The 22,064-nt window shown below is 47.3% G+C and overlaps 2 protein-coding genes across 4 annotated transcripts in view; one reads left to right on the top strand and one right to left on the bottom strand.

Moving 5' to 3' along the window:
* Positions 1 to 113: 113 nt before the first annotated feature.
* Positions 114 to 9,561, top strand: LOC130516437 (potassium voltage-gated channel subfamily H member 5-like). The gene is made up of 12 exons (XM_057017505.1): positions 114 to 762; positions 1,528 to 1,651; positions 1,795 to 1,901; positions 1,996 to 2,124; positions 2,441 to 2,556; positions 2,647 to 3,039; positions 3,119 to 3,208; positions 3,340 to 3,769; positions 5,134 to 5,333; positions 5,401 to 5,653; positions 5,735 to 5,931; positions 6,864 to 9,561. Exons 1-12 carry the CDS (start codon positions 690 to 692, stop codon positions 7,830 to 7,832), a joined length of 3,081 nt encoding a protein of 1,026 aa, XP_056873485.1. The 5' UTR covers positions 114 to 689; the 3' UTR covers positions 7,833 to 9,561.
* Positions 9,562 to 10,454: 893 nt separating this feature from the next.
* Positions 10,455 to 22,064, bottom strand: part of LOC130516435 (disheveled-associated activator of morphogenesis 1-like) — a 34,167-nt gene continuing 22,557 nt past the window's right edge. For 2 of the 3 annotated variants that reach the window (XM_057017502.1, XM_057017503.1), the window contains exons 4-26: positions 21,206 to 21,277; positions 20,861 to 20,955; positions 20,319 to 20,652; positions 20,114 to 20,224; positions 19,901 to 20,004; positions 19,685 to 19,751; positions 19,486 to 19,603; positions 18,921 to 19,059; positions 18,685 to 18,743; positions 18,416 to 18,603; positions 17,799 to 18,110; positions 17,111 to 17,218; positions 16,489 to 16,518; positions 16,076 to 16,173; positions 15,914 to 15,998; positions 15,200 to 15,306; positions 14,716 to 14,804; positions 14,442 to 14,610; positions 14,249 to 14,356; positions 14,113 to 14,173; positions 13,887 to 14,018; positions 12,581 to 12,751; positions 10,455 to 12,474 (exon numbers count right to left, since the gene is read on the bottom strand). In XM_057017502.1, the coding sequence (XP_056873482.1) occupies positions 12,262 to 12,474; positions 12,581 to 12,751; positions 13,887 to 14,018; positions 14,113 to 14,173; positions 14,249 to 14,356; positions 14,442 to 14,610; positions 14,716 to 14,804; positions 15,200 to 15,306; positions 15,914 to 15,998; positions 16,076 to 16,173; positions 16,489 to 16,518; positions 17,111 to 17,218; positions 17,799 to 18,110; positions 18,416 to 18,603; positions 18,685 to 18,743; positions 18,921 to 19,059; positions 19,486 to 19,603; positions 19,685 to 19,751; positions 19,901 to 20,004; positions 20,114 to 20,224; positions 20,319 to 20,652; positions 20,861 to 20,955; positions 21,206 to 21,277 (2,970 nt within the window). In that variant the 3' untranslated portion in view covers positions 10,455 to 12,261. The remainder of the gene's footprint in view (positions 12,475 to 12,580; positions 12,752 to 13,886; positions 14,019 to 14,112; positions 14,174 to 14,248; positions 14,357 to 14,441; positions 14,611 to 14,715; positions 14,805 to 15,199; positions 15,307 to 15,913; positions 15,999 to 16,075; positions 16,174 to 16,488; positions 16,519 to 17,110; positions 17,219 to 17,798; positions 18,111 to 18,415; positions 18,604 to 18,684; positions 18,744 to 18,920; positions 19,060 to 19,485; positions 19,604 to 19,684; positions 19,752 to 19,900; positions 20,005 to 20,113; positions 20,225 to 20,318; positions 20,653 to 20,860; positions 20,956 to 21,205; positions 21,278 to 22,064) is intronic. The other variant, XM_057017504.1, reaches the window with a different exon arrangement.

Here is a 22,064-nt window from a genome sequence, read left to right as displayed (position 1 = left end):
CGCCCCCTGGCGGAGAAAGAACCAAACTACAGGTTGTAGTTTATGTATGTTACCAAAAAGTGTGACGAAATGAGACGATTAAATCTTATACGAGGCAGTTGCGATACAATATAGATTTTGAAAGACTGAAAGAGAGATGGCCAACATACTTCTAAATATTTACCGACGGCTTTTCCACAGTTTAGAATTGTGTTCCTAAATAAGACCTTATTTTGAGGTGCGAGTTTTAGACAGAACATTTTCTAAAACGAAGCAAAATGAATGTTAGTTAAAAATATAAACCTGATTGCTAATGAACGCCACTGGGGAGGAAAGATAGATATAATAATAAAAACTGGAAATGAACATTCATTGTCAGAATTAAAGCATTTATAACATTGAGACAAACCAATTTTTCGCAAGCTATTATTCGATAAGTACTCGTCTATGTTTGAAAATTAACTTTTATTTTAAGGTGCTAATGAATGTGACGGGCTGGATAACTTGACAAAACTCTCCTTAGACGCCAGAAACCCCACAGATAACCTTTTATTTTGGTGAAAATGAAAACATCCGGTTAGCTCAAAGAAATGTGGGCGACTTCCCGACTGTTGTCATCCTCAGGATGAGCAGAGAGCTGAGGGGGGTAGTCAACATCAGCATCAGCAGCACAAGCGCGCAGCTCCGAGTTTGGTTCTTGGACCCTCATAATGCATGGGGGCAAGAGAGGACTGGTGGCTCCACAGAACACTTTTCTGGAAAATATTGTCCGGCGTTCGTGCGGTAAGTTTGAGTTTTAATATCAGGACAAGAGCTCTAGCACTAGTTAAAATTGATTTAACACGTCAGTGAAGATGCCAGAGCTAAACATTATTATTATTATTATTATTATTATTATTATTATTATTATTATTATTATTATTATTATTATTATTATTATTATTATTATTCCAGATATTCTCACAGGTCATACAAAACTAAAAATAACATTTTAGACATTCATGTTTTTGCTGAATTTCATACAAGCTATAATTAACTATAATAAAAACAAGGAAATGTCTGATGGCGCTCTGATGCTCTGTTGTAGAAGCGAGATGGATTCCTCATGTAATAGTAACACAATGGTCTCTCAGGCACCGCTCCACAGTTCCAGATCCACATGCGGTTACATCTGATCGATGTTTGAAGGCGTTCTTCTTCGGACTGCAGCTCCATTAAACTGCTGCCAAGTGAAGGAACTTTGCAGCACCTCATTAATATTTCACATTAAGGGCGGAACACAAACATTTCAACTCTCTGTCTCTGCTCAGTGACACACAAACGATGCTACAAACAATCCTCACATTGGCTTGTCACTAGATTTTCATATAATTACTATTATTGGCTGTTGATCTCGTAAATACTAAATAGAAAATGACACATTCATATCAAACGTTGGCTTACTACCAGCCAGCAGTAGTAGTGGGGGTGAAGCTGCTGCAGCTTTCATTGATAAAACTCCACCTCCAGTCATCTGCAGGTGTTTCTTTCCCCTGAATCTTATTCCAGAGACCAGCTTCCTGTTGGGAAACGCTCAGATTGTCGACTGGCCGGTGGTTTACAGCAATGAGGGTTTCTGCAAGCTGTCTGGATACCACAGAGCGGAAGTCATGCACAAGAGCAGCACCTGCAAGTAAGATGCCCGGTGTGAAGGGCTACAGAATAAATACAGTATAATACAATGACTGAATGAATGAATGAATGAATGAATGAATGAATGAATGAATGAATGAATGAATGAATGAATGAACCACTGTGTCCTGCTGTCTTTTACAGCTTCATGTACGGTGACCTGACAGATAAGAAGATGATGGACAAAATCCGAAAGACCTTTAACAACCACGAGTCGCAGTTCTACGAGGTGCTGCTCTACACCAAGAACAGTGAGTGCCCCCCCCCCCCCCCCCCAGGGTTGCTGTGTTGACTTGCAATTGTTGGATTAAAAGAGACTTTTCTCGTCCTGACTGCGTCCTGCAGGAACACCCATATGGCTTTACATGCAAATCGCCCCGATTAGGAATGAAAACGACAAGGTGGTTCTCTTCCTCTGCACCTTCAGGGACATCACGCTCTTCAAGCAGCCCATCGAAGATGAAGCCACCAGAGGTGAGTCGGCTCAGAGCTCAGTTCCGGATCAGGTCCTTTAACCAAGCAGGCCGTGCAGGGTGGCGTGCAGCCGGCGCATGGTTGGACAGACGTTCGTCGGTATGCCGTGTACAACTGTCCAGGTGTCGCGTGTGCGGGTCAGTGGACACTGGTTGGCGTCATGTCCCAGGGGACACACTGTAAAAACTAAACACGGGGACTCAGACTGAGCTAATTAATACATGAAAACTGCTCGTATGCCTTTGAAGGTTACAGGCTCGCGCCTCATTTCCATATTTAGGGTGTTTGCGGGGCTCATCTCTGTCCTCTCCGGCAGGATGGACAAAGTTTGCCAGGTTGACGCGGGCGCTGACCAACAATCGGAACATGGTGCAGCAGCTGGCGCCGCTCAGCAAGGCCGAGGTCAGCCACAAGCCCTCCAGACTGGCCGAGGTAAGCACCATGGTCAGGAGAGTTGAAGAACCATGTAAAGAACCTGGTTGGGTGAGATCTCCTGTGGTGAAGGCTTTATTTTGGTGACAGGCTCTCCAGCTGGGGTCCGACATCCTCCCTCAGTACAAGCAGGAGGCCCCTAAGACCCCTCCGCACATCATCCTCCACTACTGCACCTTCAAGACCACCTGGGACTGGGTCATCCTCATCCTCACCTTCTACACCGCCATCATGGTGCCCTACAACGTCTCCTTCAAGACCAAGCAAAACAACCTGGCCTGGCTGGTGGTGGACAGCGTCGTCGACGTCATCTTCCTGGTCGACATCGTGCTCAACTTCCACACCACCTTCGTGGGCCCCGCCGGCGAGGTCATTTCGGACGCCCGGCTGATACGCATGAACTACCTGAAGACGTGGTTCGTCATCGACCTGCTGTCCTGCCTGCCTTATGACGTCATCAATGCCTTTGAGCACGTGGACGACGTGAGGGAATTCCCCCCTTCCCGAAAACCTCTGCTTTATAAATGCCCAATAACAAACATTTCTTTGCGTGTCTCTGAAGGATGTCATCGCCTCTTCATCTTCAAATCACCTCCGCGACTCCTCACATTTCCACAGGAACTCAACACGGATCGAAGACTCGTTGCTCCCGGTAAAAACATTTTATTTCCTCAAAAAAGCGAATCAATAGTTTTCAGTTTGAGCGATGGGACGACCGGTACGGAGCGGCGACTCCTCGCCTCCCGCATGTCCGGCTTCATTGGGCTGACGTTCTCCCCGCAGGGTCTCAGCAGCCTGTTCAGCTCCCTGAAGGTCATCCGCCTGCTCCGGCTGGGCCGGGTGGCCCGGAAGTTGGACCACTACCTGGAATACGGGGCAGCCGTCCTGGTCCTGCTGGTCTGCGTCTTTGGCCTGGTGGCCCACTGGCTGGCCTGCATCTGGTACAGCATCGGCGACTACGAGGTCATCGACGAGGCCACCAACACCATCAAGACAGACAGCTGGCTCTACCAGCTCGCCCTGAGCATTGGGACCCCGTACCGCTACAACGCCAGCGGTACGGGACAGTGGGAGGGCGGTCCCAACAAGGACACGCTGTACATCTCCTCCCTCTACTTCACCATGACCAGTCTGACCACCATTGGGTTCGGCAACATCGCTCCAGCGACAGACGGAGAGAAGATCTTCTCTGTGGCCATGATGATGGTGGGCTGTGAGTACTCCGCTCCCTGTTCCCACCCTTTGCAGGTGTCTCACCAACAACCAAACAAAAACCTCTATTTTAGGTCGTCACAGACCACAGGCCGACGCTCTGATGCCATTTTTGTCCCGTTCGTGCATTCATCCGCACATGATTCGGCAGCAAAAACTCGCACGAAGCCGAAACAATCTGGCTGCATTAAGCGGCGCGCTAGACACGCTAATGTGCTTCCGAACGCCCAGCTGGCGATCTGACAGCTGCCAGTAAGGCAACATATGGCGCTCAGGTTCAGGGGAACCGGCACATACGGCCAGAGAAATTCATGAATGAATCTCGGCTGCTCGTTCGTTTCCGGCGAAACGCTGGAGGAGAACTTTCAAAAAAGGCAATAAGAGGATCAGAACACATTGATGTGTCTTTCCAGATCGTTTAAGTCTGCCCTTTATGTCTAGTTTTCATTTTCAGAGATGTTGTTGCCTCTGATTGATCTAAATTCAGTGCTAAAATACTGAGGAATGTTCTGTCATTTAAGACTTTAAGCTAAATAAGAAAAATCAATCTTTGATGTACATATTGGAGTAACATCAAAGCAATAAAGAGCTATCAGATGTCCCATGAAATCCCCCCAATACCTCAATCAAAATGTTCATTTAGGTGTCACTGAGCATGAACAAAGAGTCTTAAAACAACCTCATGAAAATGTCCGTTTATTCACCGGCTCTGGTTACACTGTGGCACCTTTAGCGTCGCTTTTTGTACAAACCTACAACCCACTTCTGAACAGCATGAAGCGGTTGGAGGGGGGGGGCGGGGGGGGCAAAAAAAGTGAGGGCAAACCTAAACTGACAGCCACGCTTTACGGTCTACACTTGGTAAACACCCAGTTCTCTGGTAGCGTTCCGCTCAGCCAGATCCCTCAGTCACACTGAAGCGTCGTCTCCGGTTACGCCGGATAAATCTCCTGCTACAGATACAGTAATTATGAGAAAAAGGAGTACGGGATTGTTTGCCCGCGGGCTGGAGCGGTGGAGATGGACAATGAGCCATCACGTTAGATCTGTGCCCCAACCTCTGGAGTCCTGCTGTGGAGGCTGGCGAGATCTTTCCTCTTGAGTGGGCAAAGACCTCACGAGAGGAAATGCTGACTGACTCTTTGAGGTCACCGCAGCAGCGGCGCGATGCTCTCGCCGAGGAGATGTACAGGACCACATACATCTGAGGGGCCCTGCCGATAGCTCGGCGGTATAGACGCCGGGGTGTTATATCACCGAGAGAAGCTGCAAACACAAAACTCTTGCAATCCGACACTTTTCTCACGATGAAACGGCGTCGTTTCCTCGGTAACGGGTCTGTTTTGACATGTCTGTTGGCCTCAGCGCTGCTCTACGCGACCATATTCGGAAACGTCACCACCATCTTCCAGCAGATGTACACCAACACCAACCGCTACCACGAGATGCTCAACAACGTGCGCGACTTCCTCAAGCTCTACCAGGTCCCCAAAGGTCTGAGCGAGAGGGTCATGGACTTTGTGGTCTCCACCTGGGCCATGTCCAAGGGCATTGACACGGATAAGGTACCATGACCGATGTGGTACAAAGCCCAGTGCTGAGACATGTCCTGAGGTCTCGTTTTCTTCTCAGGTCCTCTCAATTTGTCCCAAAGACATGCGGGCGGACATCTGCGTCCACCTCAACAGGCAGGTCTTCAACGACCACCCGGCGTTCCGCCTGGCCAGCGACGGCTGCCTGCGCTCTCTGGCCGTGGAGTTTCAGACCACTCATTGTGCCCCCGGTGACCTCATCTTCCACGTGGGGGAGAGCGTGGACACTCTCTGCTTCGTGGTCTCCGGTTCCCTCGAAGTCATTCAAGATGACGAGGTCATCGCCATACTTGGTAAAAACGCACCAACGAGCAACTTTTGCCACCGAGCGCTCCGATTTCTGCTGCTGACCGCTGGCTTCCGATACCGTCCAGGCAAAGGGGACGTCTTTGGGGACGTCTTCTGGAAGGAGACCACGCTGGCCAGGGCCTGTGCGAACGTCCGGGCGCTGACCTACTGCGACCTTCACGTCATCAGGAGAGAGGCTCTGATGAAGGTGCTGGAGTTTTACACGGCGTTCGCCAACACCTTCTCCCGCAACCTGATCCTCACCTGCAACCTACGAAAACGGGTAAAAAGGCGCAACAGAACCCACTGGCACGTCCTCGCTGCTGAATATAATAAATGTTTATTAATTTGACCATAAATATGCTGTAATTCACAATGTTTTTTTCATGGTAAATATAGCGGGACAATCAAAAGGTTCTTCAAAATATTTCCAACCTGATTAATTTTTGATCAGGCCTCTACAGGGACGCCCATATAACTCCCATTAAGGCGGTGAATTGTATTGTTCTCTGTAATTTTATCCTATGGGATCAACATTACATCAATTCTTAATGTATATTCACTTTAAAGGCCATCTGGTGCCACAGGCTGCAGTGCTCTTTGTTCAGGGCTGGCTTATATTGGAGGAAGAACAATCATCAACCTTACGATTATTATTGGGCCAACTCCAGTTAAGCAAGTCATGGTGAGCTAACGGCTAGCGCGTATAAGCCTTTACGTTTTAATTGAGCATTTGTTAATACGTTGATTGCCTTGGAAATAAATATTTTAGTATTAAATTACAATAAATACTGTAAATTCATCCTGGTGATGGACTGGGGGCCTGGCCAGGGTGCTGGGACAGACCTAAACATTGATGGAATTTTCCTTATATTCTTTTAATTTCTGACATGGTGAGAGAGTGAAATCCAGCAGCATCGGCAAAGTAGCTCTAAATCTCAACTGTTTCAGACCAAAGTGTGGCCACATGTTGAAAGATTCATAACCTGGCATGGAAACGCATTCCATTATTCATCCGAGCAGCTTTAAACACCGTTTGTGCCGACGCAGGTTTTCTGTTTTTACCCACCTGTAACTTGATTGTGCACGACTTCAAACATCTGTGCGGCCTAAATGTGTTGTTGTCGGTGTCCCCGGCGGAGACGGCGGCGCCTCCCCGGAGGCTACGATAGCGTTGACCCCGCTGGTCCTTCACGCGTTCTTCATGTTCTCCAGTTCATCTTTAGGAAGATTGCTGATGTCAAAAGGGAGCAGGAGCGCCAGAGGAGCGAGGTGTCCCTCACCATTCCGGACGACCACCCCGTCCGCAAGCTGTTCCAGAAGTTCAGGCAGCAGAGGGACGCTCAGACACCAGAATCTGCCGCCCACGGCGACCATAACTGCGTCCAGGTGGAGTGGCACCAACACACGCATCAGTCCGCACCCCCCCAGCAGCAGGACGAAACGGAAACAGGAAGTGCGGCTCTTCCTCCAGAGAAGGAGGGTGCCAGGGAGGGTGCGGAGGGTCAGAAGGTCGGCGGCTCCTCCGAGGGCAGCGCTTCAGATGGAGACGGAGCTGCTGGTCGGGTCATGGGCTCCCGAGGCGCTCGAGGCTGGGCCAAGTTCAGGAACGCCACGTCGGCCGCTCCGCCGCCGGCTGCCGTCGATAAACAGCAGCCCCAGAGAGAAGAGGAGCCCTCCGAACAGCTGGGGGGTTCCGACAAGAAGCAGGATCCAGAGGAGACGGAGGGAGCAGAGGGAGGAACCCGCGCTGGGGAGGACGGTGCTGAAACCACCTTGCACAAAACGGACTCCTGCGACAGCGGCATCACGGTTCGCATCGACCGAGCCGGAGATTCCAGGAGCTCCTTTGAGAAGAGCCCGATGGAGAAAAGCCCGGCGGAGAGGAACCCCTTCGAGCAAACACCCGGGGTCGACCCGCTCAAACACTCTTTGATCCCGCCGCCGTCCGAGCAGACGCTCCTGCAGGCCCTGCTGCATCAGGCCAAGCTGGAGCTGAAGGGGGACATCCAGACCCTGAGCGGACGCCTGTCCATCCTGGAGTCTCAGGTGAGCGAGATCCTCCGGCTGCTGTCCATCCGGAGGAGACTGTCGCTGCCGCCCATTTCCTCCCCGAGGCTCAGAGGGAAAGGTCAGGACTTGGCCGCCGCCCCTACGCCGGCTCTGGCGGAAGCAGATGACTGACCTCGGCGAGTGCACGCAGGACTTCCCTTCAGGTTGTGTTACAACAACGTAAGCTGGGCATTTTAGTCTCATCACATCCAGTTTAAGCTCCACTGGAGGTGAGGGATGACGGCAACTTAACTAAATCGGCTGAAAACATTTTCTTATTAATACAAACAAATGAAGCGTTGTTGTATTTATATAGAAACGGCCTCAGAGTTTTCCAAAATGGTTTCATTGTACTAGAATTATTCGTGCAAGCATAAGCTACACACGGTGCACAGCGCACGTGCGCAGTTGCCGCAGTGTTTATCCACCTGGATAACGCTGGCGGTCCGGACCCGTCACGATGCTGGGGTGTCATGGCGACCTGCCGTTTCCACAACTTCCTGAAAGCTTTGAACCAAACCAAACGTGCATGTTCTGGCGTCCGTCCCAGCATGCAGTGGGACACAGGCACAAAGCCTCCCTGGTCTCCAGTCCATTGGAGGACCTGGAGTTTTTTGGACTGGGAGGTACCGGGAGCACCCGGAGTTCTGAGGCTACCGCTCCAGGCCGCGCCACTATTTATCCATCCTCGTTCATTAAACTACACAGCAGTTCATTTATACGTAATTATCGGCGTTTCCGACCTCGCTGGAGTTGAGGAAACATTTCTCCACGTTCTCCCCAAAAGGAAACACTGCTCGGTGCATTTCCTCATGTCGGTGCTCATGAAAGAACATAAACGTGACGTTGTAAATAATTTAGTGTATCTGCATGGGAACAGAAGCGACTTAAGAAGATGCCCCATTAAAATATCTCAACCTTTAACATTAATTTATAACTGGTTCCATTATGTTGTTAAGAAAAGACAAAGGACCCACCGTGATCTTTATTAGATGGAAAATATGGATATATTTTCATTGTGTTGCGACATTTCCCTTTAATATAATATAACAGGTGCCTTACTGTAACAAAGCCTTGGCAGGGGTCTACACCAAACACTGGGCTGCTTAGGAGTTTTGACAAATGCAATGTTTTTATAGTGGAAATATTCACCTCACATAATGCACTGCTCCTTAAACTGCACACTTCTGACCTGTGACCTTGATCAAAACGGTGAGATTATTTGTAGAGTGTAAATATTTCAACAGGGACAAACATTTGCTGCATATTCCACCTGTCACTTTGACTTTAGCTCAGGTCTAATCGATGCTACTGGAGCGTTTGTAAGGTTGAAGCAGCGGCGCGGGCGGTCGTGTTTTTAAGACTGGAGACTTCAGGTCTGAATGAACACTTGCCGCTGCGGGCGTTTACATTTGTTCATAAACAAGCAAACATGGCGTTTTCTTAATTTCTGTCGACTGAGCGAATTGGGGGTGTCAGCATGTGACTCAGTTGAATCTAATTTTGCTTTGTAGATGTATAAATGCATGCATCCAGTGAACTTATAAAAACTGATGCCTGCCCACCATCTGTTCTCATTCTCACGGGTTATGTAACCATGGACGGTGGTAATGTGAACATTTAAAACTTCAACACAGGCTGGTTTGCTTTTATCTGCATGTTTTAATGAGCTGAAGGATTTTTTTTAAAAAGTAAAATATCTTATGAAGTTGCTTCATTTGTAGATAATTGTACACTTTTTTGTGTAAAACTGGCTCCTTCTAAAAAGGGTTTGAGCCGATAAATCCACACGATGTGACTGCAGTCATTACTAGTTTATAGGACCATTTCAGTTTTATTTTAATAAAAGCCACTAATGTGATGAAAGAATTCTGTGATGGAAATAAATCATAAATTGAGTTATTTCATTGTTTGTGCATAAACAGTTTGAACAGCAAGGATCTTGGATTATATTAATCTAGATACATTTTAGATTTAAATTTGAATTTATATATCAATTTAACCAAACGCAAGCGAGCCTCCAAAACAACAGGGGGCGCTAGCAACCACTTTTAGGGGGCGCTTTGATTTGAATCCTTTTAGAATCATGATAAACCTCGATAATCGTCCCAAACAGGAGGATCGTTTTCAGGTTTTGGTGCAAGATCTTTGGCAGAAGCTGAGAGTTTAGCCACCGTGTCTCCCACTGATGGACGAAAACCTCTCCTTAAACTAATTATTTGAATGCCAGACCGGCGATTTTGCCGATAATTAAAATATAAGCTTTAGTAGACAATAAGTTACAGGAATAAAACATTTGTTCCACTGTTTAAACGCAGAAAACTCGTTTTCCTCTGGTGAAACTGCGCCATCTACTGACAAGAATCGGGATCTACACAAACACTGCAGCAGGGAATTACTCTCATATGCATTAAAAAATTAGACATTTAAAACTTCAGTTCTACTCACGATAAGAATGTGAAAGCACTTGTCATTAAGACAAATGGCTCACCTGCTCGTACACGGAAACACACGCAGTCTTGGACAGAAAGCTCAGTTGCGAAGGAATATAAAATACGCAGGAGTCCGACTGGACCAGTGCAGCACACGAAAATCTACTCTGAACAGAAAATAAGTACACGATGGAAGAACTGTGCATGTATTTATACATGTACATACATGACATCCGATTTGCGCGTATATAAAGTGCAGTACCCGTGATTGTCCACTAGATGGAGACACGAGAGGGGACAACATCAGACGCTGACGTGAAGGTGTTTTCATCTTTCAGTCCTTTACTTGTGCACAAAAATGCATTTTTTTTAGCACTGGTCAACAATACAGAAGAGCTGGTACATGTGTTTGTGCATATAAACTAAATACAAAAACCCTAAACATTTTTTTCTTCCATTTATTATCATCAGGTATTGTACAACGAAAGGCAAATATTTAAATTAGAAAAATCCAATGGAGACATTTGGCACTGGATGGATTCACACAGTTTGAGGGGACAAATTTAAAGTGATGACTGAGGCAAAAAAAACAAACAAAATCTCAGTGAAGGAGTGGATGCAGTATTTAAGTCCACAAAGCTGAACAGCAGCTCAACCCAGGGCAGTTTCCTAAAACATAAAATGCCACCACACTGAGAGCTGCAACGTTCAAAGCAGACTCTAAACAACCTTCGTTTGCAGACCTAAATATCCACCATCCTCCACGTGATCCCACCCAGTTTCCCAGAGCTGCACACAACAAAGAACCAATGCAGCACAATCAACAAGTGCTTCTGTTGCTTCTAACTGAATTATTTTAGTTACAAACATGCCTGTGGCTCTCTTTACCATGTTTAAGCTCAGAGGAGGAGGAGGAGGAGGAGGAGGAGGAGATCCAGGCCGACATCGGTGGTTACGGCTGCTCGCAAAACAATCACCTCTGGCTTAAGTAGTGTTTCATTTGTGGTGTCAGAAACTTCTTCCACTCCTGCACCCTGGTGAATACATGAACGTCCCTCAAAAAAGAAAAATTGCCTCATATTCTTTCTGTTTATACATTTTTTTCCTTTAATATCGCGGTGTAAATCCAGCCAGTGCACAGAGAGCACTTTTTTTTTCATTTTTTTTTTTCAATAACCACTTCCAGGAGGAAACGCCCTCCGGAAAGGAACAAGTGTATTGCATCTATTGCGTATGATTTTAATGGCATTTAGCATAGTAATTATGAATTAATATGTGCATGTGTAACAAGCACGCACGCAACCTTATATATAGATAAATGTAATCTACCGTATGACTCGAGTGTCCACACTTGTTGAGAAATTGCAGATTAGGCCCAGGCCTTAGAGAGTACCCACTCAACAATTAATACCAACAGAGTTAAGGCCAGCTCTTAACAGGAAAATCTTCAAATAAAACATACAGTTATCAGATATATAAATGCTGCACGTCAATAATGATGAATAGAAAACTCTGTCTCTCAGCTGCATCGCTTGCAGTTTGAACCAGATCCGAATCGACTGCACGTCTCAGTCTTGAGGCGGTTCTGACTGCGAGAGAGGAGCAACGTCAAAGTAAAGTTCAGGTCCGGTCCTTCTCCAAAAGGTCCCAGACAACCGGGGCGCCTCTCAATCTCCAACTTGACCGCGTACAAAATGGCCCCTCGGAGGAACAAGCTTCCCGTTTGGATCGAGCCTGGAGCTCTGCAAGAGTCCGTCAGCTCCACGTTTCTCTCTGTGCATAGATCGGGACGTACAAAAACAGCACAGAACGGCTCTAATTAAAAAAAGACCGTGAAGGAAATGTTTCTCCCGCTACAAACATTCTGTTCCTGCGTACGAACGCTGACCAAAGCTGAGCCGGCAGTGGGAACGAGTCTGTTTTGGTCATTAGTAACAACTTTTGGCTTAAAACCTCAGAGGATGAAAGGTGGAAATGTGGCGCGTGTGTGTGGCTCTGCGGCCGTGAGGACGAGCTGGGTGGGAATGGAGGAGGGTGCGGAGGAATGTGCGTGTCAGGTCGACCTGGGGGGGGCGGCGAGGGTTTGGGCTGATGGCGTGATGGCGTGGGGATGGCCTCAGCTCCGTCCGTTAGATGTTGAGCTTTGTGACCGGCCGCTCTCTGCTCGAGTCCGTGTTCTGGCTGTTGATGCGCTTGCGATTGCGTTTCATCTTGGACAGGTCCTTGTCGAAGACTTCGCCCGACCTCAGTGCCGACACGAGGTCGTCGAACTCCCCGCCGTCGTCCTCGCCGTTCGCCTTCGCTTTGCGGGCCTTGCGTTCCCGTTCCCTCTGCTCTTTGAGCTGCGCCGGGGAAGAGGAGAGAAGATGGAGTCAGAGTTCCTTCTCTAATCTGCACCTAATGTTTCCATCATAATTCAAGACATGAAAACAGGAAAGACCCACGTACCTGAGCTTCCATTTTGGCCCTGCGCTCCTCCTCCTCTTTGCGCTTTCGCATGTTCTCGTTCTCCTGCCGAGCCTCTGAGAAGGACTGCAGGAACTGGTCAAAGATGCCAAAGAACTCATCTGGCTGGATCTTGCTGGCATCCTCACCAAAGTGCTTCACTGCCCTCAGGAACTGCGAGACCAAAGAGGGTGTGGGGGGGGCATGTGGGATTAGATGGACCGCAGGGCCACGGTGCAGCCGGGTTTTACTCAGTGTTTGACTGGTTTACAGGAGACTCATTAGGCCTCAGCCCTTTGAAATCAGAGCAGAGCAGCAGCAGTTGGACTTTAAAGCCTGTTTTAACCAAATCTGACCAGCTACTGATTATAGCCCGGTCCAGAGAGCGGAGCCAGAGCTCAAATTAAGGCATCGTGTTTGTGGACTGATTTTCACAGTAACTTAAAAATGACAACATCCAGATGTGAGATCCTGCTGAGAAACCTACGCTGTGTAAACTCTCCCAGGTGCTGAAGGGCTCTCACCTATGTGTGGTCAGTGGAATTAAAACTTCATTGTTTTTTTCCTGCAGCACATTCCAACAGAACGCACCGTTTGTGACGCAGGGGAAAACACCTTTCTTGCATTTGGCTTTTTCATCGATGAATTAAAACCACATTCTCCCATAAAGCTGTAAACGCTGTTTAAAGTGTCCCGCTGACCTTTATAGTGTTTCTGTTTCCCAGTGCAGCAGACCACTGTAAACACTCTCAAATATTTAACTGCAGGACAATGTAAATGATTCACGGAATCTAATGGTTGCCATGTGACCGGCTGCACACTTGGATCAACACCACGCGCACACACACCACACAGATGAAAGTCGGGATAAAGACCGTTCCCGTGTGCGCGGACGCATAAATTTAATTTGGTAGGAAAGACGGTATTTGCAGGTTTATTTGCGAAAAGCCATAAATCAGCACAGAGATTAACGGAAGGATAAAAACTAAACACTGTGTTGAGTTTACAGGAACTCCCAAAGCCAACTCGTATCCATTCAGAGCCGAGAATAATGGAGTAAAGCAATACTCAGCCCTCTGTGGCTCGAACAATGAGAGGTCTGACTAATAAAGCATCGGCGGTTCGGTGGCAGGAAGCTGGAGCACTTCACTCCTACTGTGAGCTTTCCTGGAGAGGTGACCGATGGGGTCAGAAAAGCGTGTAGCAACAGCTGCACTGAGGAAACGGGAAGCCGGCTTTCCATGTTTGGGTCCCAGAGTGAGAGTGATGTCGCCCGCTCAGAGATACCGCGACGATGGCGCCCACTTACCAGCTCCTTGGCCTCGGCGAGGGAGTCCTCCACGTCGGAGAAGCTGAAACTGGCCACGGTGATGAACTGGCTCACCACAGACACAAACTTGTCTCCCAGCTCCTGCGGCCGCTTTTTCTGGTAATCCAGCTCCTGCATGTAAACGACCGGCGAGAATGAATGCAAAGGCTCACGATGCGAGCGACATTACGCGCCGTCGCCCGTCTCTCGGATCGCCGTGACTCACGCTTTCCACGCTCTTCAAGCCGCTGCGCAGGTTGTTGATGTCTTTTTCCAGCTCGGTCATGCTGCAAAAACAAACCGATCGTTAGGACTGAATGAGGAGACTGTTAGCGAAGCAGCTGCCTGTCGAGGTCACTCACTTGACTTTGGCTGCGTCTGGGATGGTCTTCAGGTCCTCCTGGAACATCAGGACTTTGGAATACTTCTTCTCCAGGATGGTGATCAGGTAGTGCAGCAGCGTGATGTTTCTGCGTAAAGCCAGCAAATGTAAACAGCCTCTCGTTGGCATCTCCCCCCACAGGTGAACATTGTTTGACTGAGTCGCAGTCGTACTTGTCGATGCTGGATTTGGTATCGGCGATCTTGTTGAGCGAAGACACCCTGAAGCCGTAAGCGTTCCCCCTCTGGCCCTTGTTCATGAAGTTCCCAAAGGCCAGCACCACCTCCAACAGCTGCTTCAGGTTTCTACTGTGTAAAATCTCTTTGGAAGCCTTGCACAGAGCTGGGGAGAGACCGTTCACATGCAGCCCATTAAGGATCCTTGCAGAGTGGCTTGTAAGTCGATACGTTTGCTCTTCTACAATAAAAAGGAAACGTGTTTTCCCACCTTCAACTTTGGGTTTTATCTCCGCTATTCGCTCTGCAAACTTCTTTTTGAAGTATAACGACTGCAGCCTCTGCTGGTAGTGGTTTATTCTGGACCGGGAACAGAAAAGACGTGGAGAGGAAGACCAGAACAGACAAAGATAATAAATTAGAAACAGGGAAATCCAAACAATGAGACACAATTGCAGGGGGAAAAACAATACTTATGTACTGTTTTCATTGTCGTAATGAAGCTTGTTTTTGCATTATTTTCAACTCATGAACCGTTCTGCTGACCTCGAATGCCACAGCGACTTCCCAACAACACTACCCAAGTTGTTTGCAACAAGCCTGATACTTATCAAATTACAGCCGGATTTACCAACACAATTTAGAAATAAAGATCCACACACGGCTTCTGTTCTCTGCTGCCCGCTCAGCCGGTGCGACCCGCCGAGCGCCGTGCTGGCCAGAGGCCGGCGGGCGTTAAAACACCAGCCACACACCTGCTCATCTCGTAGAGGAAGCGGTCAGGTTTGGCCATACGGTCCAGCTCGTGTTTGTGCTCCTCCAGCAGATCGACGTCGCTCTTCTCGGGTACGAACTTCAGCAGCTGCGAAGGAGGGGGGAGAAAAACTTTATAACAATGTATAATTAGCAAACTCGCATATCAAGCCAATCTGCAACAGCTTGGTAGCGGCTCAGCGCGGGGCTGTAATGCAGTGTGTCATCTTTGGGAGAGCTTCAGAAACATAATTGGCTGCTGACGTCTGCAGAGTTTTCATTACTTCAGCCCATCGAGAACGAGCAGTTGCTAAATGAGAAGCACATTTCATGCTTCAAACAGCATCCATCAGTCAGTTCCTCCTGTCTGCTTCCTTATTGTTTTAATTGCAGTCATAATAGAGTTATGCATGTGTGGGCCAGAGGAACAATGGTGCCAGTTACTTTTTGTTTTGTTTTCAAACCAAGGAGCCTCTTTTAAATAATGTCAATATTTTGATTAGCCTTACTTTCCTCCGGCTTCCCTCCAGATAGTTTTGCACACGCAGCGATATAAATATAAAGTCTGAGCTCTTACATAAAAAGAGTACGCTTGTTTCTAGTAATCCCTTATCTCAAAACCAGTAACTTATTCTCATTTTTTGACTGAACAAGAAACAAATTCCGCTGCAGTGAGGCACAGTGAGAGGCTGATCCTGCAGGTGGGGAGCCTGTACCTGCTCCAGCATGTCTTTGGGAAGGTCCTCCTGCTCATCCATAGTTAAAATGGCCCTCTTGATCTCCTCATTTGAGAGCTTCAACCTGTAAACGACAATGAGGCGTGAACAATCGGCCCACGACTGCAACATCCCATAAAAGACTTGTAGCGGTGATCTCACCTCGACAGGAGGATGTTGCAGTTTTGAGCTCGGCGGCCATCGATGACTGACAGCTCCTTGACTTTTTTAGAGCTCAGTGTGTCGTCTTCTGCCTCTTTCTGTCAGCAAAGTGATGAAGAGGTCAGAATATGCTAATACTCAAATGTGATGTGCAAAATCTGTATTTGTGGTCACCTACAGGCAACAACCAAAGGTACCCTTAGATCCCAAATGAGTAAAAACACAGTAAAGGAACATTCATGACACATGCAAACATAAACATATGTAGGACAGCTGACTCTAGACAAAAGGTCCTAGACAGACGTCAAGAGAAGAAATAAAACTGAAAATAAGCAATGATGTAAATCCAAGTAAAGTGGGGGAGAAAAAAAAAATCCACAAAATGTATCTACCGTACGGTTAAAGTCACTCACCTGTTTGCTGTTATTGATCGTAAAGAAGTCCTAAAATGCAGGCAGGAAGCAGGGAAGATGTGAGCGTTCATTAGAATAAGTCAAGCAGTTACGTGATCGCAGCCCATAAACACAAACGGCAAGATGATCCTCCACGGATCCATCAGTAACGACGGAGCGGCAGTGAGACACGAGCTGCAGAAGTAACCGATGCGTGCTCAGAGATCACATGCTGTGCAGATAGGTCGTCTGTTGGCCTGCTATTAATCGCAGCATTTAAGGTTCAGGAACACGAAATTACAATTTAATCATTTTCCTTTTTATAAATGTCTTCTAACTCGTGCTAAACGCTGGGCACGGTCCTACCAAAGTAGGTTAAACTGGAACTAAAATCACATTCATAATGCGCCTTCACACGCCTAAATTAAGACATAAATGTGAGTAAAAAGCACCAAGTATGCGAATTAATTACAAACTGTAGCCATGACAGCAGATAAAGGCCGACTGTGTGAGCGGTTTACTCATGCATTCATCAGATACACTTGCAAAAACGATCGAGATTATAAATAAAAACAGAAAATGGCTGAAAAATGTCATGCCTCATTAGTTCCAGAATAAGCCAACTGCAACACAACGCCTGTACCTGCTGTCTTTGATAAGCTGAAAAGGTCTTTTCGATGTCCTCCAGGTCCAGGATTTTAAAAACCTTGGCATCGTCCATATCCATCCAGAGAGTTCCCTCCAGTTTATTCTGAGCAGAGAACAAGACGTTCATACACCATGATCAGTTGGAGAGAACACCAGATATTTAGCATCTCACATTCCCGCGCATTGATAATGCACGTTGGCTGTTTCTTCCCACTGTTGTTCAGTCTCTGACTTCAGGTCATTTGAGAGCAGGGAACTCATTATCACGCAGCTGGTAATAATGGGCTCAGGATGCCACGAAAATATCCAATAACAATAACAACGCCCACACCACTAACCCACCACAAAACTGAAAAAATTAATCCAAGATTTAATGGCAGGAACTCGTTTAACAGCCACATTTAGTCCAATTCTGCAGTGCCTGTCAGAGTGTGTCCAGAGAAGCTCTTCTAAAGAAGATCTAAAGCATAGAGTTTTGGTTTTTTTTTTGCAGTCTTATCAATTCCTTCGACATAAACAAGACACTTTCACCCAAAGCAAATGGTTCTCGGTGGATATTCACTTCTGTCAGGGCTGTATGAGGCTCAACAGCTTCAGTAATGCCCACAGCAGTGTGTCTGCAGCCATCTGTTGTGCTCCACTCATGACTGTCGACATGAATGACTGTAGTGTCGCCCTCTCACCTCTGCTAGCTTGGACCAGTTAAAGGACTTGAGAGCATTGGATGGCTGTGGGATATTCTTCTTCTTTAGGGACGGTCCGATGGGTGCTCCCGGTGGTGGGGGGACACCGCTGAGGGGTGGCCGTCCTGGAGGTGGGGGTCCACCTGGAGGAGGCGGCGGCGGTGGAGGAGGAGGAGGAGGCAGCATCATGGCTCCAGGAAGAGGTGGCGGCGGCGGCGCTAGGCCTCCAAAACTTGGCAATGGTGGAGGAGGTAGGGGACCACCGGGTGGACCCGGGATGAGGGGAGGACCTCCAGGAACCACAGCCTGTCTCTGGAGGAAAGGAAACCAGCAGGAGGAGCCCAATTAGACTGGAATACCACAGATACCTTTAAGATGATTATTTAAAAACGACTGCACGAGAATGCTTGAATAAACCTGGAAGGCTACAGCAAATACACGCTTAAATTTTATACATGCAAGCAAGCATACGAGTCATTTAAATCAAAGACTCGTAGTCAGGTGATATAATGAGTTGCAGATGTAACCAGCTGTTACCTCAACCACCTCTGAGTGATCAGCAGGTTGTATTTTAAGGTTTTTATGAAGTGAGTGTGAAAGTGCAGAGGAAGTCTTACGGTGCTGAGCTCGTGCAGGCGCGCCGACAGCTCAGCCACTTGCTGCTTGACATTCTTGTGCTCAAAGCTCTCCTTCTCCAGCTTCTCTTTCATCTTGTTGAGCGTCTGCATCATTTCATCTTTCTCCTGAGTCTTTGCGTCACATTCGCGCTCCTTTTTGTCGAACTTCTGCTGCAGCTCTTGGTGCTCTGCCATGGAGATTCACAGCACGGCCGCGGGTTTATTGGGAGTCCGCTTCAACAACCATTTCAGTTCAAAGTGTCACAAACCTTTTCTCATTTTCTCTGCCTGCTCTTTCCACTGCTTCACTTCATTCTCATTGACCAACCTGCAGCGTGAATGACACAAAAACAACCCTTTTTCTCAACCCAAAAACGGATTTATATTAGAGCCAACACTACAACGTTTGACTGGACTGGACCACAAAAACTGTCCCCCTTCTATATAACGGCAGAATAACTTGTCCCGAGTACACGTCATTGTGTCAGAACACCAGAACACTCACATCCGGACAACGTTCTTCACGTTAAAATTCTCCAGTGGCGTGACATCGGGGTCGTGACCTTTGTCGTTCTGCAGGACCATTTGCTGGACAATCCGATCCAACAGCAGCCAGTACTGCACCGTGTTCCCACTCCTCTTATCTGGGTAAAGAGGAATCGCCTTATTAACCTGGTTTTCATTAGGCAGCTCCAGTGACGGATCACTGATGGATAACACAAGTCTGGATTTGCAAACCCCATTAAACGCTCTTCACCAAGTAAGAGATGGATTTAAGGGGCCAGACGAGAAGGAACATAACACAAAAGTTATTGTGGCTGCTCGGTGGCTCTTTGTTTTCAAGTCAAAAGGATGTGGGAAAAGCTGGCTCACATTAGACACGAATCATTCAGATGGGAATGTGCTTATCCGATTCCTGAGCTCGCTTATCTGTAAAAAGTCAACATCCTTATCGCAGCCTTAAGCCAAACAGTCGGGACGCATTTTGTATTTTCTACAGTAATTACCCTCTTTTGCCCATTGACTCATTAGGTTGATATTTTCATTGTCTCATTACTCTGAACACTCACGTGGCATGAGGAGACAGTGGTGCAGCACGGACATAAAGTGCGGGTATGCGTCAGTGTGGTTCATCTTCTTGCGGATGAGATCGAAAACTTGGGTGGCACTCTTAGTGTCTATATGTACCTGAAGAGGAAGAAGAAAAACAAGTCCTGAATGAGATCCGGCACTCTCGAGATCGTGCACTGATTTGCCTTTTCTTCTTACAGATTCAAAGCGGTTGGCTAGAGCCAGCTCATCCTCGTTCCGCAGCATCTCAAAATAGTCTAAATGCCTGAACATGTGAGAAGAACAGACTGGGTTTGAGAGGCAGCCGGTGGGGAGATCGTGGACTTGAAGGTTCGACAAGGAGCATCTGTTGTCTGTGCTCGTGCGTGAACATCAAAGGACCTACGATGGCGTGGCACTTTGGCCCCATCTCACCTGTCTAATGTGGAGTTTTCGTGAGAATGCAGCTTATCGATCACAGGCTGGATCCCCAACATGAGAAACTCGTATCGTAGGTGGATACGGAATTCCAAACTTGTCTGCGTGAAGGAAAAGAGAAGAGTCACGGAACAATGTGAGAGTCTTGCAGCCGTGGCGACCTTTCAGCGGGAAGTGAAGCAGAAAAGCTGTGTGGTGTTTCTACTGTACCTCTCCAGTGCCTTGACTCAGCACAGCATTTATAAAGGACATAATGGCTGTTTTCAGGTTGACCTCATCTCTGTATCGCCCTGTGTTCCGGTCCAGATCGTTAATGAGGGTCTGTGGGACGACAGGCCAGACAGCTTTAAATATCTTTACAGTGACTTAAGTGTCCACAGATTTTTTTTTAAACCACATGCTTCCTTCCATCCACCTGGAATCGTGTCCTCTCGCAAGCAAAGCGCTGGTAGTGCAGCATGGCCTCCAGGACTTTCCTGTGCCCACCAGGCACCAGGCAAACAGCGCCCATGATCTCCAACACCGCCACCTTGGTTTTAATGTTCTCCGTGGCCAGGCTCTGGGCGATGATGTTGATGCTCTCCGGGTGAGAGAGGACGTGGGCTCGGCCCTGCGAGTTGTTCATCAGAGCCTTGATGCAGCCGATCAGGGACGTGTGGATCTGTGATTCCGTGGTCTCGTAGTCCATGGTCTTCAGGAAGTTCAGTATGCACGTCAGGCCATCCAAGTCGATGAAACGAGTCACGAACCTGTGATATAGAGCAGGCACAGACACGGACAGTATGGGTAAGGAACCCAGGACATTGTGCAGTTTAGACTTTTACAGCTATAGAAACCTTGAAGGGCACATTTCCATTTTGTGAGATAAGCTGAAAATAGGGTGTGGTTGGGTGAAACGGGGTTAACTGAGAAGATGACAGATGACATTTCACATAAAAGAGAAGAGAGATGGGCGACCTCATGGGTTGCGTCCTCAGAGCCGTCTTTAAACTCTCGATGGTTTTGTTCCTCTCCTCCTCATCTTCTTTCTCCAGAGCCAGGAGAGTTTTTCTCTGTAGAAAAATCAAGATTTTCCATCCTTTACATCCGTCTTAAAAGCACAGTAACTGACATGTGATATTATTCATCATAAAACCTGCTGTAAAACTAAAGTGTGTCGATTTAATGGCTAAATCCCATCTCTACCAAATTATTATCTTGAATATAATCTTGAATTATGTCCTGGAATTAAACTGATAATAATCGATTATTTTTAATCAACTGCTGTGTACCCCCCCCCCCCCAAGCAATTTTAGAACTTACAGCTGCCATTGAATTGAGCTGGTCAATGTAGTATTCTGGCCAACTAGTCGCACTTTTGTTTTCTTCTTGTTCCTGAAAAACAAAGTGAAGGAGAATAAATGACTCTTTGCAGCGCTCCGCCGAGAATATTTTTCAAGGAATGTTACGCAACCGTGAGGGGGAAAAAAAAGAATGGATATAAAGAAATAATTAGATAAAGATGTGGTTGGCAAATGGGTATTAACTGAGAATGTGTGGAATTTAACAAAAGATAACAAGATTCAAATATTTCTGTGACAAGATGAGGAGCAGGGCTGTTATTTTTAGGTTCCCGTCTTATGTTTGACAATAACAAAAGTGGGAACCAGATGGAGAACCTCATCAACTGGATCCGATGGACAAACAGTAACAAAGGCAACAGTCACGGAGGGGCTGGGCAGAAATAGCCAAAAGGCAAAATTGGAGCAGGAAATCAAAGTAGGGCGACACAGATATCCAGCCCATTTCACGATCACGTGCCTCGCTGAGTGTCAGGAGGTTGGTGAGAAGTGCAGGAAAGAAAGCACAGCTGCTTGGGAACATCTTGAGATTAGCAAATGGACGTTAAAACTGCAGATTAAGGATGCGCCCTGATTTATGTTCAGATTAATCTGCTGACAGGCGGAAATGCCCTGAGTGAAGATGATAATAAAAAGGTTTTATATGTTATTTAGCTAACATTCTAATGGAGAGACACAGAGCAGAGAGTGACCTTAAACTTGGCGCGTACATAAAGGACGCTCCAGCTTTCATTCCAATTCCAGCCCCATTTAGCACATGCGAGCCGAGACCATCAGAAACTAATTGGGCGTCAGTCATTAAACGTGGCCAGCAGAGACTT

Source organism: Takifugu flavidus, chromosome 19 (genome assembly GCF_003711565.1).
Source record: "Takifugu flavidus isolate HTHZ2018 chromosome 19, ASM371156v2, whole genome shotgun sequence".
Lineage (NCBI taxonomy): Eukaryota > Metazoa > Chordata > Actinopteri > Tetraodontiformes > Tetraodontidae > Takifugu > Takifugu flavidus.
The sequence above is the reverse complement of the archived record's forward strand: the minus strand, read 5'-3'. Positions and strand labels throughout refer to the sequence as shown.

Bases quoted from the DNA above. Each gene is read 5' to 3' on its own strand.
- LOC130516437 (XM_057017505.1), top strand. From the start codon at position 690: ATGCATGGGGGCAAGAGAGGACTGGTGGCTCCACAGAACACTTTTCTG. The intron at 1,652-1,794 runs GTAAGATGCCCG...TGTCTTTTACAG, and splicing joins CACAAGAGCAGCACCTGCAA to CTTCATGTACGGTGACCTGA. The intron at 3,770-5,133 runs GTGAGTACTCCG...TGTTGGCCTCAG, and splicing joins GGCCATGATGATGGTGGGCT to CGCTGCTCTACGCGACCATA.